The sequence below is a fragment of the Coregonus lavaretus genome, assembly GCF_964263955.1.
Source record: "Coregonus lavaretus genome assembly, chromosome: 31".
NCBI lineage: Eukaryota > Metazoa > Chordata > Actinopteri > Salmoniformes > Salmonidae > Coregonus > Coregonus lavaretus.
This window is the reverse complement of record NC_140018.1, coordinates 12,729,405-12,747,429: the sequence shown is the minus strand read 5'-3', so window position 1 is coordinate 12,747,429 and position 18,025 is coordinate 12,729,405. Positions and strand designations below refer to the sequence as shown.

The 18,025-nt window shown below is 44.1% G+C and overlaps 1 protein-coding gene across 1 annotated transcript in view; it reads left to right on the top strand.

The window, feature by feature from the left end:
* atad2b (ATPase family AAA domain containing 2B) overlaps window positions 1–17,101 on the top strand; it is a 117,959-nt gene extending 100,858 nt beyond the window's left edge. Inside the window, exons 25-28 of the mRNA XM_084149509.1 lie at window positions 800–1,684; window positions 2,604–2,740; window positions 13,200–13,328; window positions 16,923–17,101. Coding sequence (XP_084005635.1) covers window positions 800–1,684; window positions 2,604–2,740; window positions 13,200–13,328; window positions 16,923–16,964 — 1,193 coding nt within the window. The 3' untranslated portion in view covers window positions 16,965–17,101. The remainder of the gene's footprint in view (window positions 1–799; window positions 1,685–2,603; window positions 2,741–13,199; window positions 13,329–16,922) is intronic.
* The last annotated feature ends 924 nt before the right edge of the window (window positions 17,102–18,025 follow it).

The following is an 18,025-nucleotide window of genomic DNA, read 5'->3' as shown; positions in this document are numbered from 1 at the left end:
TCCCTCTCTCTCTCTCTCTCTCTCTCTCTCTCTCTCTCTCTCTCGCTCTCTCGCTCTCTCTCTCTCCCCCCTTCCCTCTCTCTCTCCCTCTCTCTCTCTCCCTTCTCTCTCTCTCTCTCTCTCCTTCCCTCTCTCTCTCTCTCTCTCTCTCTCTCCCCTTCCTCTCTCTCTCCCCCCTTCCCTCTCTCTCTCTCTCTCTCTCTCTCTCTCTCTCTCTCTCGTGTTCAATAGCCTGCCTCATCCACCTAGCAATTACTCCCACAGCCCCTCTTTACGTGGGGCTAACTACCCTCACTTCCCCCTTTCATGTAGAACACAGACAACTACACACACAGACCTCCGCAATGGAGTGTACATCTGATGCCGCCCTTGTATTTAAGACCTGGCAGGGACAAGGCAACTCAATTGCTAGGTGTTAGTTAGTCCACTGTCACGTCAGTCCAGTGAATTACCACTTAATGAAGGTCTATTTGTAAGGATTCTGTCGCTGCATGTCTTCACATCAACCTCCGATTCAGATCAACTTTATTATCCCACCAGGGGGACATTCATTTGTTCATGTGCTTAAAAATGAATGTACAAAAGAAACACTAGTCATGGTCTTCCATTTAGACTACTATAATTGAATCAAGTGTGTTAGAGCAGGTCTGGAACAAAAGCCTGCACCCCCTGTAGCTCTCTCCTGATAGTAGAGACTGGTGTGTGCAAGCGGAACCAGTGTAGTAGAGTCTGGTGAGCATAAGTTCTGTGTTCCATGTGACTGAACTAACCAAATGTTTTTCTTTCTCTCTGCTTCCAGATCACATGAAGAGGAAAATGCGTCGGCGGCCATCTTGGGGGCGGGGCATCATCAGGAAGAAGAAGAGCTACAAGAAGGGAACGGAGGAAGAGGAGGAGGATGAAGGTGCAGAGCCTGAGCCAGAGACGGCGGGACCCAGCGATTCCTGTCTGACTCAGGATGAAGAGTCTTCCTGCGACACCATGGACCCTCAGCCCAACGGACACCACACACACCCTCACACACACAGCCTCTCCACGGAGGAAGAGCGCTCCAACGAGGCACCTAGGGGCCAGAGCACAGAGACCGAGACCCAGGGGGAGAGTAGGACAGGGACAGGGCCCAAGAAAGAAGAGACACCGGCTACAGACGACAAAGCCAAATCCACCTCCACAGACAAAGACCTCCAGTCTAAAAGCGAGTCTTCCCTGTCTAAATGTGAAGAGTCTCATTGTAAAGACGAGGAGCCTCAAGGCCAGGACAAGTTGATCCAGTCTGAAGGTGAGGGGTCATTTAAAGATGAAGAGCTCCAGTCTAAAGATAAGGGGGCCGAAGGCGAGAAGTCCCAAGCCAAGCCTGATGATCCCCAGCCTAAACACAAGGAGGCCCAGGTCCAGTCCAAGGCTGAGCAGCACTCGTCAGCCCCTAGGGCGGCCACAGCGCCCCCTGTCCCTCGGGAGGAGAGTGTGAACGGGGATGAGTCCATGGACAGCCTGGACTCACAGGCCCTCAAGAGCTCTGAGACAGAGGAAGGGCCTACAGAGGTCACGGGTGAGGGGGCAGAGGGGAAAGATGATGAGGTGTCGATGTCCGCAGAGAGCAGAAGTATTCAGGAGCGCCCTCCTCAGGACGGGAGGAAAGGAGACACTGAGACGGGCGAGGAGGATCACCAGCAGGATAGAGAAGGTACTGAGAGAATATCTGTGGCTAACTTCTACCTACTCCTTGAATCCTGACTTGAAATATGCTGTCTGTCTTTGACTTGTATAAATAATGCATCATGTCAATGGGTTAATTTGAGTTACTCTGAGTTACTATAAATTCTGATCTTTCCCCCAGAGAGCACCTGACAACCTAGAAACACATCCACACATTAAGTCAGCGACTTTCAGTTACTGTAAAATAACTGAAATATAATCTGTTTGTTGATTTTCTTCCAATATATGTGATTTACACTGAGTTTGCTGTAAAACGACAGGACATTAATAATCCCAGAAGTATGGGATGTGAAATAGGAAATGTTTTCCTTTAGTCTACAGACAGCATATTTCAATGAAACCCTCAAAAGCTGCTGGGGCCGTGTACCTTTTGTAGAATATCCAAAACCACCCTCGAGATTTATCCTCAAAAAAACTTTTCTCCCTCACTCACATTTTTTTATTTGGCCTTGGACCGTTTGCCATTGATTTAGTGGCGTATAGTGTCTGGGACAAGTTTGTGTGTGTGTGGTGTCTGGGACAAGCCAATAGGCCTGTGTGTGGGATAACCAATATGCCTGTGTGTGTGATTAACGACTCAGGGCTGTGGATTGGAAGCCCTGGGTGGCTGGGGGACATTTCTGCTTCTTCTGTTGTCTTTTTGGATCCTACAGACAGTGTATTACCACTCAGGCTGGTAAACTAGAAGCCAACAGATCACAGCTATTATTGTTCTCTTTGGTTGTCAGGCCTTTGCTTCAATCCAAACAAGCCCTAGTGTGTGAATAGGCTTTGTCATATGGTATGTTCTCCTAACCTACCTGGTTAATGATGGTAAATAAACAATTATAGGTCAAAGGTGATTGTAGGTGGGCTGTCGTTTACCTGTTCTCTCTTTCTGTTTCAAGGCGGGTCCAAGGGAAGGATGTGCAGAAAGAGTCAATCAGAGCAGTCGAAGGGATCGGCTGACATGACAGAGGAGGAGTCTCCACAGATCCCTCCCACTCCACCACCTCCACTAGTGGTCGATCACCAGCGACTCATGGTAAGTGATATGTGTGTGTGGCCTTTGTATGTCTGTGTCTTCTGTGTCTTACCTCTATAATTACTTTCTAAGTAATGCTGAACACATCCCTGAGCATGAAAGTGATGAGTTGTGGTGGTAACAGCAATAATAGTGGTTATGTTTGTAGTTTTAGCACAATGCCCTTCCACAGCTTACTGTCTTGTGAAAACGCCATTCATGTTATCTTCAAAGCAGTGCCTTCCCTCCAGTCATTTCCTACACGGCATTGTAACTGGCAATGTCCCCTTCCTAATCCCAACCACACACACTACACGCCCATCTCAAAGGCCTCCTTGCACACTGCTTTAATTCATCCCTTTCTCCTTTCTTCCCTTTCGTTCTGTCGCTCCCAAACGCAGAACACACTGCACTTGTGTCTCTCAGATGGGAGAAAATCACCCGTCTGCTGTTGAGCAGTTGATGAGAGGGCAGTGGGGGATTTTGGAGGGGGTAAAGCAGCATGAGGGGTGGAGTAGAGTATGAAATGGTGATTGAAGGAAGGAGAAAGAGTGATTGGAGGGTGGAGGGTGGGAGACTGGCCCCTAATCCTCCCCAGGATTCAGGCCTCTCTGGGGCTGCTGGTGTCACTCTCTCCCTTCTCAAATGGATGCTCCTGATTTCCCAGACTAATATGGTCTCCTCTCGGAGACCCCAGTCTTCTCTCTCTCTCTCTCTCTCTCTCTCTCTCTCTCTCTCTCTCGCTCTCTCGCTCTCTCGCTCTCTCTCTCTCTCTCTGTGTGTGTGTTCAACGAGACACACTTTAAATCCCAGAGAGGACAGATCCAATTTAAGTGGCAGAGAGCAGTGAATCTTTGATGCAACTCCACGTCTTCACTCAATCAACAGGTGTTGTTCCTTCCATACAGCCATTTTAAGAATGCAGCCAGGACATGACTCAAACATGAGGCGTTCTGCGCTTTCTACTCTCCACGCTACCCGCTCCGGCAAGTTGGTCTCCCAATTGATTGACAGGATAGGAAAGTGAATATGTGCAACGGTTTCCAGACACTTTACACAGTCACGCTTAGGTTCCACCTAATTCCCTGGGTGTAAATTGGGGCCATGCTCTCTTTTTATACTCCTTTCACACTCTTCTTTTCCCAGCGACTCTTCTCTCTACCGACTGACCAAACGGCCCTGGTAAGAACAGGAAGAGACAGCATGGTTGTAGTCTAATTGGTGTAAAATAAGTGCTTCTCTGACGTGCGCTCCATCCATGTGTTCTCTCTTCCACCATCCCTATATTCCACTGCGACACACCCCCCCCATCCCCTGCTATCAAAGCATTATCTCCCCCTGGTTACCCTTGCCCCAGGGGGTAACAGAGATTGAGTGGTGCGCGGTTCCCACCTCGCCTCTCCTCTCCCCTCGCCTGTCAGTGGCGTCTCTCAAAGTGATTGACAGGTCTGATCCTTCCTTCTGGTCACAGGCGGGTCGTGGTGGGCCGACGCTCCCGATAAAAAAAATAAAAAAAAGATGCCGCGCCACAGAGTCGCGGGCGGCTGCCACCACGAACCGTGGGAACGCAGACTGCGCTAATCTGGAGGCTTATTTCTTAGGCGATGGAAAAAAGAGGAGCTATCTTAAAGCACAGATCGTGAAAAGAGGGCACTGTGAATAATTGCTTTTTCATCCACCCGGCTTACGGAACAAATTGAATTTCCGGTGAGCGGGGTGAGAGCCTACGTTTAAGGCTGATATCTCCACAGTGGTCGGGTAGGGCTGGCTTGCTGCCTGATGCGTATTAGGAGGGGAGTGGTGTGGCACGTTCCATTCCTCCTCTCTACTTCTCTTTCATTTATATTCATTAATTGGAGGTCTCATTACTTCTGACATTTAACTTGGATGGCAGGGCCCCTGAAATCCCTTTTGGAATTAAGCACAGCTAGAACTCTGCTAGTTTGTGCACAGTTGTAACACTGAGGTTCTACTAGGCATGCAAATGGTTGTCACCAGCAGTGTTCTTCAACCCTGCACCTGGAGATCTACATGGTGTGCAGGCTTTTGGTACAGTCTAGCACCAACACACCTGATTCTACTAATTAGCCTACTTCTTGGTGGTTAGTTGAATCTGGATTTTAATGCTGAGCTGGAGGAAAAATATAGTGAGGAGGGGGGAATTTATAGTTATTTTGGGATGATATTATATTGATATTTGATTCCAAGTATCAATTAGTACAAAATCTAAAATACTTATTTTTTTCTGCTATAGGTAGCATTAGCTAGTGCTAGTCGGCTATACCTGAGACAAAACTCAATTTTTTGTCCTATAGCTTATTCTCCATCTTCTTTTGAAATAGTGAGCCAATATGTTTTCAGCACTTTTTTATTTCCCTGACGGATCAAAACTTGTTTTCTCATGCTCTCTTGTCTCTCTGCAGCAGACATATAGTGCGAAATACTGTATGTTTGGAACATCAAATCGCAATAAAATTACAGTATTGAATCGCAATACATATAGAATCATGAAAATCGTAATACATATCGTATCGGTACCTAAGTATGTTGATAATATCGTATCGTGAGGTCCCTGGCAATTCCCAGCTCTTAAAAAATGTGCACATCCCCAGGACCAGGTTGAAGAAACTAGTGAAGCACTGTCGTTGAGCATTATACCCTGCCCCTCTCTGTTTAATGAATAATCAGCTACACTGACAGACAGAAAGAACCTTCTCATAAGTGCCAGAGCTCCCGGCAGTGACCATTGTAGTTGCGCTTTACGACCCTTTGACTTGGCTGTGCGACCAAATCATGGGCTGGTGCCACCATTTGTGAAAGTTAGTGCCACCAGGGGAAAACGTTAGTCTTGTGCCCTAGATTACAGCAGAATGATCATCTATTAGGGAATCAAATCTCATCCCATTCTTTCTATCCACCTCCCCAAAGAACACGCAGGCTTGGCTACAAGACCAGGCAGGGCAATTTTCCTTAGATGTGTTAAGCAGCTGCAAATGCCCAGTGTGCATATATAGGCTGTCATACTGAAGACTCCTCTCTCTCCCCTGCTGTCTAACTATTACAGCATGTCAAGATTTCCCATTTCAGAGCTGTCCATCCACAGAAATAGACCCATTTTCAGTTTGTCATCTCTGCCCATTTCCAACACTAATAACAGCAGAGAGGCAGAGAAGAGAGAGAGGGCGAGAGTGAACACCTGCTAGGGGAAGAAAACTGCTTAATGGCCGGTGCCAGGAGCGAAGCGTTTTGATTGTCAATAAAAATAAATAACTTTTGGAGTGCTTGCTTCCTTTTCATTTTTATTCATCCCCGTTGATGTTTTTGACAGAGCGGCCATTTGCATGTGATAACAGTTTTCCATTTGGAGGACTGGCATTTTGAAAAGGCTTTCATCCACGTCGGGATCCAGCTACGTCAGCACATCAGCAAAACACACATGCGTGCGCTTACACACACACAGAGCGAGAACATGCACACACCCAAAAATAAACCAGTCATCCGCTCCTCATGTCCAAAACCACTCTCCGTGAGTGACTAGCACACACACACGGCACATAGTCGTGTTTTCCCCACTCTAATCTACATTGTCAAAAGCGTTTCTCTGTGAAAGTGTGAGTGGCATAATGCGTTCATTTATGTCCAAGCTGTCAGGTTAGGCCTAACTGTCTGAGGCTGTATGCTTTTGACAAAATACTGAAGATGAAAGGGCAAGGAGAGGAGAGGGAAGCGAGGGAGGGGAAGAAGAGAGGAAAGAAAAGCGAGAAAAGGAAGGAGATGAGCGAAAAGAGGAGGGAGAAAAGCACGAGGGGAGAATAGATTGGAGTCCAATGTTTTCTCAGATAACAGCTAGCTATAGACAGACTCTACAGAGAGGCTAATTGCTGACCTCATCCACTTGTGAGTTTATTATTGTGGCATTAAGAGCTGAGAACAACTCCAGCAATCAGTCGCTCACACACTCACACTCAACAAGCGCTGCTGGAGTCAATATTGCACAGGAGTCACTGGTGTAACTCAGTTTCTCTGGACCCCCGCAAGGTCGGATTCCCCTCCCCCCCTCGCTAAAATAAAACAAATCTGTGTCACCCAGACAGCCACTCACAAAGTATAGACTACCAATCGCTTTCCATGGTGCTGAAATAGTGACGTCTATGCAGCTGCATGCCGATGATAGGCTTTCTGTGGTGCCAGGACATGTACAGTGCCTTCAGAAAGTAGTCATACCCCTTGACTTATTCCACATTTTGTGTTACAGCCTGAATTCAATATATATATTTTTTTCATCTACAAACAATACCCCATAATGACAAAGTGAAACATGTTTTTAGCCATTTTTGCAAATGTATTGAAAATGAAATGCATAAATATCTAATTTTCATAAGTATTCACACCCCTGAGTCAATGCTTTGTAGAAGCACTTTTGGCAGTGATTACAGCTGTGAGTCTTTCTGGGTAAGTCTCTTAAGAGCTTTCCATACCTGAATTGTGCAACATCTGCCCATTTATTATTTTCAAAAGTCTTCAAGCTCTGTCAAATTGGTTGTTGATCATTGCTAGACAACCATTTTCAGGTCTTGCCATAGATTTTTCAAGTAGATTTGAAGTCAAAACTGTAACTCTGCCACTCCGGAACATTCACTGTCTTCTTGGTAAGCAACTCCAGTGTAGGTTTGGCCTTGTGTTTTAGGTTATTGTCCTGCTGAAAGGTGAATTGATCTCCCAGTGTCTGGTGGAAAGCAGACTGAACCAGCTTTTCCTCTAGGATTTTGCCTGTGCTTAGCTCCATTCCGTTAATGTTTTATCCTGAAAGACTCCCCAGTCCTTAATGATTACAAGCACACCCATAACAGCCACCAGTATGCTTGAAAATATGGAGAGTGGTACTCAGTAATGTGTTATATTGGATTTGCCCCAAACATAACGCTTTGTATTCAAGACAAAAAGTTAATTGCTTTACCACATTTTTGCAGTATTACTTTAGTACCTTATAGCAAACAGGATGCATGTTTTGGAGTATTTTTATTCTGTAAAGGTTTCCTTTTCAATTTGTAAATTGGATTAGTATTGTGGAGTAACTACAATGTTGTTGATCCATCCTCAGTTTTCTCCTATCACAGCCATTAAACTCTAACTGTTGTAAAGTCACCATTGGCCTCATGGTGAAATCCCTGAGTGCTTTCCTTCCTCTCCGGAAACGGACTTAGGAAAGACGCCTGTATCTTTGTAGTGACTGGGTGTATTGATACATCATCCAAAGTTTAATTAATAACTTTACCATGCTCAAAGGGATATTCAATGTCTGCTTCTTTACTTTTTTCAACCCATCTTCCAATAGGTGCCCTTCTTTGCGAGGCATTGGAAAACCTCCCTGGTCTTTGTGGTTGAATCTGTTTGAAATTCACTGCTCGACTGAAGTGAGATAGTCGTTCAAAAGTCATGTTAAACACTATTATTGCACACAGAGTGAGTCCATGCAACTTATTATGTGACTTGTTAAGCAAATGTTTGAACTTATTTAGGCTTCAAACATTTGAATTTGAGTTTAATACTTATTGACTCAAGACATTTAAGCTTTTCGTTTGTAATTAATTTGTAAAAAACTTTGACATTCTGGGGTATTGTGTGTAGTCTAGTTACACAAAATCTCAATTTCATCAATGTTAAGGCTGTAACACAACAACATTTGGAAAAAGTCAAGGGTGTGAGTACTTTCTGAAGGCACTGTAGGTCAGGAGCAATAGGAAATAGTTGGGGTGTTGGTTTGGGCTATAGCTTTGCTTTAGCTAATGGATAAATGTTTATTGGTAGGCCTATTTGGTCCTCATTTTCTCATGTTAAGCCTAACATTTCACGAAGCTATATACTGTATCGCTATGCTGCCATTTTTAGACTGCTGGCTGGTGGCAATAATGGAATCACTTATTCAGTAATTAAAGTTGGAAATTCAAATTAATTTTTGATACAGCAGCATACTTATCAGCTAGTTTAGAATATACAACTGTCCTGTGGGCTATAGGCTACCTGAAGCTGCATGACATGAGCCATCTTCGAGCTCTCTCCCAGCTTTGATAGAAAGTTGTGCTTAAAACCAGTCTATTAATGTCAAATAATAACCAGTCCACCCTCAAAACACTAGCTTACTAGGGACTGTTTCATTATGCAGCCTACTATCTATAGCTATATAGTGTATTTAGCTACTATTTAGCTGCCATTTATATATTTTTTTATAATAATTACACATCATATAGCCTAACAATGAGGAAAAAAGTAGTCGGCTTGAGGATAAATTCAGCCACTATTGTTGAACTCAGTGGGTTTTGTCTGGCTAATAGCCCCCACAAATGGGCTGCAATATTCAAGGTAAATGAAATACAATCTAAATTGAGAGACTCCCCTGGTCTCCTGAAGTCCTCCTTTTTTGTGTGCAAATGTTTTCACCACAGCCTGTAGGTCCAGGTTGCGAGACTGACAGTTTTCTATACCGAGAATGGCCAACCCAAACAGTCTTTCCTGAGACATTGTGCATTATATGTCCATTGCGCTGCACACAATTTAAACGTAGTCTTGAATGATGCATGCCAAGATATACCAGAGATAAGGGACTGTTGATATTGCAACCACACAACTCAAACGCCGGTTCACCAGTATGAACTAAATCGCAAACCGCTTATTTTGTTCAAGCCCTCAAGAACTGTTGTCTGCTAAAGATGATAATCTGTTTGCTTCTGCCAATGTATTGTCTGTCCAGTATCCAGATGACCTATCCCCAGAGCTTCAAATACAGTTAATCTCTTTCCATAATGTGTTGAAGCCAGCAATTAAGGAGAATGAGCGGCTCAAAGATGTCGCTGAACTGATGTATTTGAAGCACCAATACATTCTGCCCAAATTCCCTGATGTTGCTACGACAATCAAGCTGTTTTTACCATCCCTGTAACTGTCGCTTCTGCGTAGGGATCGTTTTCTAAACTAAAACTCACAAAGAACTACCTAAGAAGCATTAGGCTCTCTGCGCTTTTGAACAACTGAGTAAGCTCCACTCATTGCACTGGCAACGTCGTAGCCTTGACTACAGCATTTGTTCACTGATATCCCCTTATACTTTCAATATTTTTCAAGGCCTGAGGCACTTTTTCAGTTACATTCCTGAAGCCCAAGAAACAACACTTAGCTTCCTATTACATATGGAAATGAAAAAAGGTTTATGAATGACTTTTTTGAGGTTTACTGTCAATGATATATATAAAAATAGACATCAATGACAGGCGCATGGGCTCCCAGAGCTTGCTGGGGCTGCGAGGGTGTCAGGGTGTCAGGTACGCCAGTGACTGGAATTAATGGAAGAATTTGCCACAGGTGTATGCCATCTTCTATTCCCCATACCAGGCCCATGACACAGCCAAGTCCCCTCAAATGAGGCTAGCATCTGTCCCAGATAAACTTCTTAACACCTGATGGTCATGTCCCCAATACCACCTGATGGTCATGTCCCCAATACCACCTGATGGTCATGTCCCCAATACCACCTGATGGTCATGTCCCCAATACCACCTGATGGTCATGTCCCCAATACCACCTGATGGTCATGTCCCCAATACCACCTGATGGTCATGTCCCCAATACCACCTGTTGGTCATGTCCCCAATACCACCTGTTGGTCATGTCCCCAATACCACCTGTTGGTCATGTCCCCAATACCACCTGTTGGTCATGTCCCCAATACCACCTGTTGGTCATGTCCCCAATACCACCTGTTGGTCATGTCCCCAATGCCACCTGTTGGTCATGTCCCCAATGCCACCTGTTGGTCATGTCCCCAATGCCACCTGTTGGTCATGTCCCCAATGCCACCTGACGGTCATGTCCCCAATACCACCTGACGGTCATGTCCCCAATAACACCTGACGGTCATGTCCCCAATACCACCTGACGGTCATGTCCCCAATACCACCTGACGGTCATGTCCAGACATGTCTCTGTTTTTAAAGCTTCAAGGCATACTTCAGGATTTTGGCAATGAGGCCCTTTATCTACTTAGAGTCAAATGAACTTGTGGGTACCATTTTTATGTGTCTGCGTGCAGTTTGAAGTAAGTTGCTAACTAGCGCTCGCAAAACTACCTCTAACTTCCTTCATACTGGACATAAAAATGGTTCATCTGACTCTGGGGAAGTAGATAAAGGGCCTCATTGCCAAAATCCTTAAGTATCCTGTTAATAACATCCCTGGTGATGGATACTGTGGAGCATCCAGTTATTCTCTCGCTCTCCCCCTCTCTCTGCCTCCCTCTCTCTCTCTCTCTCTCTCTGTGTGTATGTGTGTGTGTGTGTACTTCATTCCCAGGGCTAGAGCAGCAGGCTCATCTGTGTTTTCTAGCAGCCTAATACACAGCCTTCTACAGCCCACCTAACACTACAGCTGTTGAATCCACAGAAGATCAACACTAGCACACAGTCCTCCATATGAAACACTGTGAAAGGGCCTTCCATTACACCAAGAACTGCTAGAGACAGGCAAAAACAGATAGCTGTATTAAGTGTGATTGACATTCACGACCTATGTCCAGTGATCTCAAAGCATCAGCACATGACCATGATGTATTCGCTCCTTCACTTTCATAAGAATTCTAAAGGTGTTGTGAGGTGAAAGCTTATCACGTGTTTAGTGTGACATCTGGGTTCCCAGTAAGGGATCATCACTGATTTAAGGGCTGGTGTTGAGTATCAATGCTAGCTAACATGTATACACTAATAACCGCAGGCTCTGCAGGGTGAGACGTGAGACATTTAGATGCCGATGTAACACTAACTGTTAACACGCATTTAAGTCATCAGCTCGCCAGTTCAAAGCGTTCACACCCAATGCTGTGGCTATTTCTGTACCCTGGCATAAGCTGTGCCTTGGTCTCCAATTCAGAGATTCACATGGTACAGGGCTGGGCTCCAGGAGCACCAGGTGGACGTGTTTGTGTGCGCAGTTAGCGGTGTGTGTTGCTGTGATGTTTGTTACTGCAGTGTGCGTTTGTAGAGGTGATGTGTGCTGTTCTCAGTTTCAGGTCTATGTTCTCAGAATCACAGGGAGCCTGTCAGAGGCCTCGTTAGCTGCCCTTGATGGGCTGAAACACGCAGGGAACACAGCCATGTTAACACTGTGTGGGTATTGAGTTGGCAGTGTGTCTACTGTTGGTTGTGGGTGTGTCTGCAGAGTTGGGGGTGTGTATGGAGAAGGGTGTGTGTGTGTGTTGCTGTTGACGTACTGGTGTAGTCATCTGCTTGGCCTCATGCTGTGCCTGAGCTGATAGGTCAGAGGTTACCATGGCTATGACACCAATAAAGCGCTTCGTCCTCCCGTCTGGGTTCCTTCTCTCGCTCATATGTTTTCTCTTTTCTTTCCCCTATTTCTCTCTCTGTCCCTCCTTCTGTCCTTCTCCCGCTCTGTACCTAAGAGGGTGCATTAGCAAGAAACAAGGCTGAGATGGTGCGGAAGAGGTTGAGAGAAAGCGGGGGGATAGAGCTGTGATGGGGAGGAGGGTGGTTTGGGATAGAGGAAGGGAGGGGGGAGTTAAATGGTCCGTGTCACAGCCCCCTTTAACAGGCTGGATTACAGCTCCTTTGTATGTTGGGAGCTTACTACCTCAGGGGGTCTGCAATCCTACCACACACACACACACACACACACCTTACCCCCGCTGTCACTATTGGCCTGGGCAACTGGACAAAGGCACAGCTGATTAAATCAGCCATCTAACAAGGAGAGAGGCAGAAAGTCGAGAGAAGGACGACGACGGGGGGAGATTAAGAGGAAGAAGCATAGGCCTAGATGTGGAGAGACACGGGTTGAAAAAGGAGGAGGAAGTTGATACAGTAGTGCGATGGGTAAAATAGTCAGACTTTTCAGTGTGTTCTAAGAGTCACTGTGTCATTATTTGCAATTGAACAAATAGACATCACCTCACTTTAATAATCCTGACATTTCACTGAGGAACACACACCTTGTTCTTCTGACACACACACACACACACACCATTCCCGTCAGGGTTTCTCTGTTTGCCAGGTATCTAATGACTGAAATAGCAAATCACACTAGACTAGATTTACAGTCTATGCATTTTGATGAACACACACACTGTGGCAAGCTGAGACGGAGCAGGTCAATCGAAAGGGTCTTTGACTGGCCAGAGTGTTTTGATTAAATAAGCAAAGAAAAGTAAACACTGAGCTAATTATGATTTGCTGGAATTAGCTGTCCCTCTGATCTTAATTGCTTTTGAATATAGCTGACCTCCATTTGTGTGTTTTGGTGTGAGAGAGTTGTGCTTGTAATGTGAATGCAGGGTATGTGTGTATGTTCCCTGTTGCATTAAATGCTGTACTTGTGTGTGATCATGATTTTTCATGTCTATGGCCTGAATGTGTTCTCTCAGAGGCAGCTTGTCTTTTGTGATGTGTATAATAATATAAGGTGTGTTCTCTTCTCCCAGGTCCTCTTGGACACCGTTGTAGAGAGGAGTGAAGGCTACAGCGTGGAGCGCTTAGAGAGACTCTTCTCTCTCCTCAGTCAGTGCATCTACCAACACCGCCTGGACTACGACAAGACACGGCTACTGGAGGTTAGACAAACACACACACACACACACAGCTACAGACACACACACAGTGCCTTCAGAAAGTATTCACACCCCTTGACTTTTTACACATTTTGTTATGTTACAAAGTGGGATTCAAATGTATTTAATTGTCCTTTTTTGTCAATGATCCACACACAATACTCTGTCAAATAAAAAAAAAATTTAAATGAAAAATAAAACACATATATACATATCTTCATTAGATATGTATTCAACCCCCTGAGTCAATACATGTTAGAATTACCTTTGGCATCTATTACAGATGTAAGTGCTTTTGGGTAAGTCTCTAAGAGCTTTCCACACCTGGATTGTACAATATTTGCCCATTATTCTTTTAGGAATTCTTCAAGCTTTGTCAAGTTCTTCAAGTTGGTTTTTGATCATTGCTAGACAGCCATTTTCGAGTCTTGCCATAGATGTTCAAGCTAATTTAAGTCAAAACTGAAACTAGGCCACTCAGGAACATTCAATGTCATCTTGGTAAGCAACTCCAGTGTAGGTTTGGCCTTGTGTTTTAGGTTATTGTCCTGCTGAAAATTGAATGTCTCCTAGTGTCTGTTGGAAAGCAGACTAAACCAGGTTTTCCTCTAGGATTTTGCCTATGCTTAGCTCTATTCCATTTATTTTTTATCCTAAATAACTCCCTAGTCCTTGCCGATGACAAGCATAACCATAACATGATGCAGCCACCACCATGCTTGAAAATATGAAGAGTGGTACTCTGTGATGTTGTGTTGGATTTGCCCCAAACATAACGCTTTGTATTAAGGACAAAAAGTTCATTTCTTTGCCACATTTCTTGCAATATTACTTTAGTGCCTTATTTCAAACAGGATGCATGTTTTAGTATTTTTATTGTGTACAGGCTTCCTTCTTTTCACTCTGTCAATTAGGTTAGTATTGTGGAGTAACTCAGTTTTCTCCTATCACAGCCATTAAACTCTGTAACTGTTTTAAAATCACTATTGGCCTCATGGTGAAGTCTTTGTGGCTGAATCTGTGCTTGAAATTCACTAATCGACAGAGGGACGGTACAGAGATGAGGTAGTCATTCAAAAATCATGTTAACCACTACCATTGCACACACTGACTTGTTAAGCAACTTTTTACTCCTTTACTTATTTATGCTTGCCATAACAAAGGGGTTGAATACTTCACTCAAGACATTTGAGCTTTTCATTTAATTAATTTGTTAAAAATTCTACAAACAAAATTCCACTTATGTCAGTGACACAAAATCTAAATTGTATCAATTTAAAATTCAGCCTGTAATACAACAAAATGTGGAAAAAGGCAAGGGGTGATAACACTTTCTGAAGGCACTGTACACACAGACAAAAGCTTATTTGACCCTTCCAATACTCTTCTGCGGTAGATGTGTGCCTGGTTTCTGGAAGCTAATGGTGAGACTGAAGTCTACTACAGGTGTGACGGTAGTAGGCCTAACAACTGCCACATTGTCTGACACATAGTCATACTGAGTGCTACAGAGGGAGTAGCCTGTGTTGTGTGAGGGTCGTATTAACTAGAGGCAGATAGAAATGTCTATGGCTAGTGCTGTCAGAGCGAGGACAGCGGGGGTGCTGCTGTGGACGCACTGGACAGACATACAGGCTGGCCGCTAGAGAGAGGAGGGTTGTATGCCTGGTCATGTTGGTGATTCTCCTGTCCAGGGACCAGAGTTGTTTCTGTTAACACAGCTGCTCAACAGATCAGGCACGTCTACAGCACGTTAATAACCCAGCCACCTAGAGCAGACCGACACACTAGCCCTTTAGAACACACTGTGTGTTGGTAAAAGATGTCTGTTGTTGTCGTCCTTCATCTTGTATGTGCTTGGCAGGGCATGGGGAGACAGAATGGAATGTTAGGGCTGGGCGATATATCAAATTAATTTTGTTTTAGCGCAATGTTCCAAATGCCTGTATCACAAGAATCAAGGTTTTAATTTAAAAAATTGCCCATTTTTAGAAGCGTTTGTCTTTTTGGTCTTGTCTCCTTCTATTCTGTGTGCACTGTGCACCTTCCCACTCGCACAGACACCAAGCCCCTCCCCCTGCCACACACAACAACAAAGACAAAATATCACTTCCTCTCTGACAAGCGGTTTCAACTCGTTATTTGAGATTTGGTCTAACAGAATCGGTCATATGGACACCGAAACACATTGAAATATGATTTTACTGTAATAGAAGAGAAGTTAACCATTCTAATGATACCCTTTGTATGTCTCAACTCCTCAAATTGTGCGAACAGCAGACCCTACTAAAACGGGAGTATCAATGAACATTGACTCTGTAAATGCTCAGTTTCTGTCATGCCCGCGCATTGCGGTACCACATACCGCTAGAAGCATTTTAGCCACAGACTGTTAAACTAGCTGTCTAGTCTGTGTTTAAAAAATGTGCGAAGAGCATAAAAAACTTTTGTATAAGGAATTGGCAACTTGATTTCAACATCTGAACAAAGTGGAAGAGCTAGCATGCTGTATAAACAGTTGGAGACTGACAGAAGGGTGTGTTCATAACAATTCAAATAGATCCAAGTTGGCTAAACTTGAAATATAAGATTAGCTGGCTACTCACTAGCATGTGGTGCTTGATAGATTGTTTGAGACCAGTGTTAATTTTTTTTAATTTCTGGAGGAGAAAGTGGAGATTTTCAGAGGCAAGCCGAAGTCTACACACCTTCGTCGGTGATCGGTCAACAGTAAGGATTCTTCAAAAAAGTGTTTGTCATTCAACGAGAGACGAATCGTTTAAGCAAATTTTTTCACTTGAGAAATACTGCACCAAACATCTTAGTTAGATGTAAAATTGCGTGACTTAGATCACCTCTGCAAAAATACCAAAATGAATTACTTATTTCTGACTATTTTGAGGAAGTGTCTTCTGGCTACAGTTCTATTGCCACTTTTTTCTTGCTTTTCAAGCGAAGGTCTTTTAAGGGAGTATGCGAGCACACTGGTTCGGTTGGCCTAGCCGAAGCATGTGGAAGGCTTTACAGTGACAGGGTGTGAGGACTGTAAGCCACATAGCGCTAAGAGAAGCAGGGTGATAGAACAGGGTGTCTTTCTAACACCTCAGGAAGGTGTTAAATTTAAGTCAAAAAATTATCAGCAGCCCGATAACATGCACACACACACGTGTTAAAAGCAGGTATGTCCATCTGTCTAGGTAAAGCTTTCTGGGATTTTCTATTCTCAGTTGCAGTGTAAAGTTAATGGGCTTACTTTTTAATAGCACCTTTCAGCAGGTCTTAATGTGCTTTACACTGTATAGGGGTAACTCACCTCATCTACTTAGTGTGTAGAACTCACATTCTTAATGACATTGAGAATAACACCTCACTTAGCCATGTTGAAAAACCTTTTCTTTTTTGGGGGGGGGGGGACAAACCTTTTTAGCATATGCTTCTTTTGGAGCGTTTGGTGCCAACATGGCTCATTTTAATTCATTGTGCACCTATTAGTAAGCTTGTGGTTTCAGTGGTAACATTCAAGTGATCATTGTGTAAACAGATGTGATTCATACAGACTATATATTCTGACCTGTTTGTTTTCTGTTTTTTTTTCAGGAGATGGAGAGGAAAGTCCAGAATTTCATTACATTCCTGTGAGACCCAGCGAGACAGTCAGGTTGACCCTGATTTAGACTCTGAACACACACACGGGCGAGAGGGACAGAGACCAGCCTTTGGGCCAAGTCCTCACACACAGAGCAAATACATAGCCCTGGTCTTAAAGTAAACGACAGAACAAGGAAAAATAAAGACCAAGGAGAAAAAGAGAGACTTTCTATGGTGCTATAGTCTCAGGTACCCTGGTCGGACCCAGACACAGTCTACAACCAAACAGACTCATGGACACGCGCACACAGACATACACAGGAACGGTGAAAGGGGCGTCCCTGGTGCTATTCAGGTGCTAACCTAATCCATGGGGCTCTGGGGAGTAACTCAGAAACTAACTAACCAACAAAACAGATTGGGTGATGTCATATCTCAATACGGCCTACTTTTGAACTGACCAAACGTACATGCACACACATAGACACACACACCCGACATGTAAGCTACATATGTGCTTAGTTATACACACAGTAATCCCAGGCACAGATTGTCACCAGCAGTGTGTGTGTGTGTGTGCAGTTAGCTAGGAGGTTGAGGCAGTCTCCTGTTTCGTTACCATTGCTGAGCCCATCTCCTCTCTCAGTACTGTACTGAATCAGCATCATAGGCCAGTCATCTCATAGATACAACAGCTTACAGATCATACTTAGTCATTCAAACAGCTCGGTTTGATTAGCATCTGGATCTAATCAATCAATATAATTGATAGAATTTTGATTGATATGGATCTAATAGCCACCCTTCTCGCCCAGTGTCCATTAAATGTTTTGAACGTGACGATACAGTAAGTTGATGTTGAACTGGTGGGCCAGAATTCCGAGCCATACATTACATAGGGATACAGAAAGATATGGCTCTGGTTAGAATCAATTGCCAACTGGCAAACTGATTACAAGAACATCAAATCCCCCTTAATAATAAAACGTGTTACTGGAATGCATCAACTGAAACAAAATTGTCTGTCAACATCAAACAAGCAAGTCTTTTTTAGCTTTTCACAGTCGTATCAAACAGATTGGCATGTGCTGCTTGTGGTAGCTGAATCACGT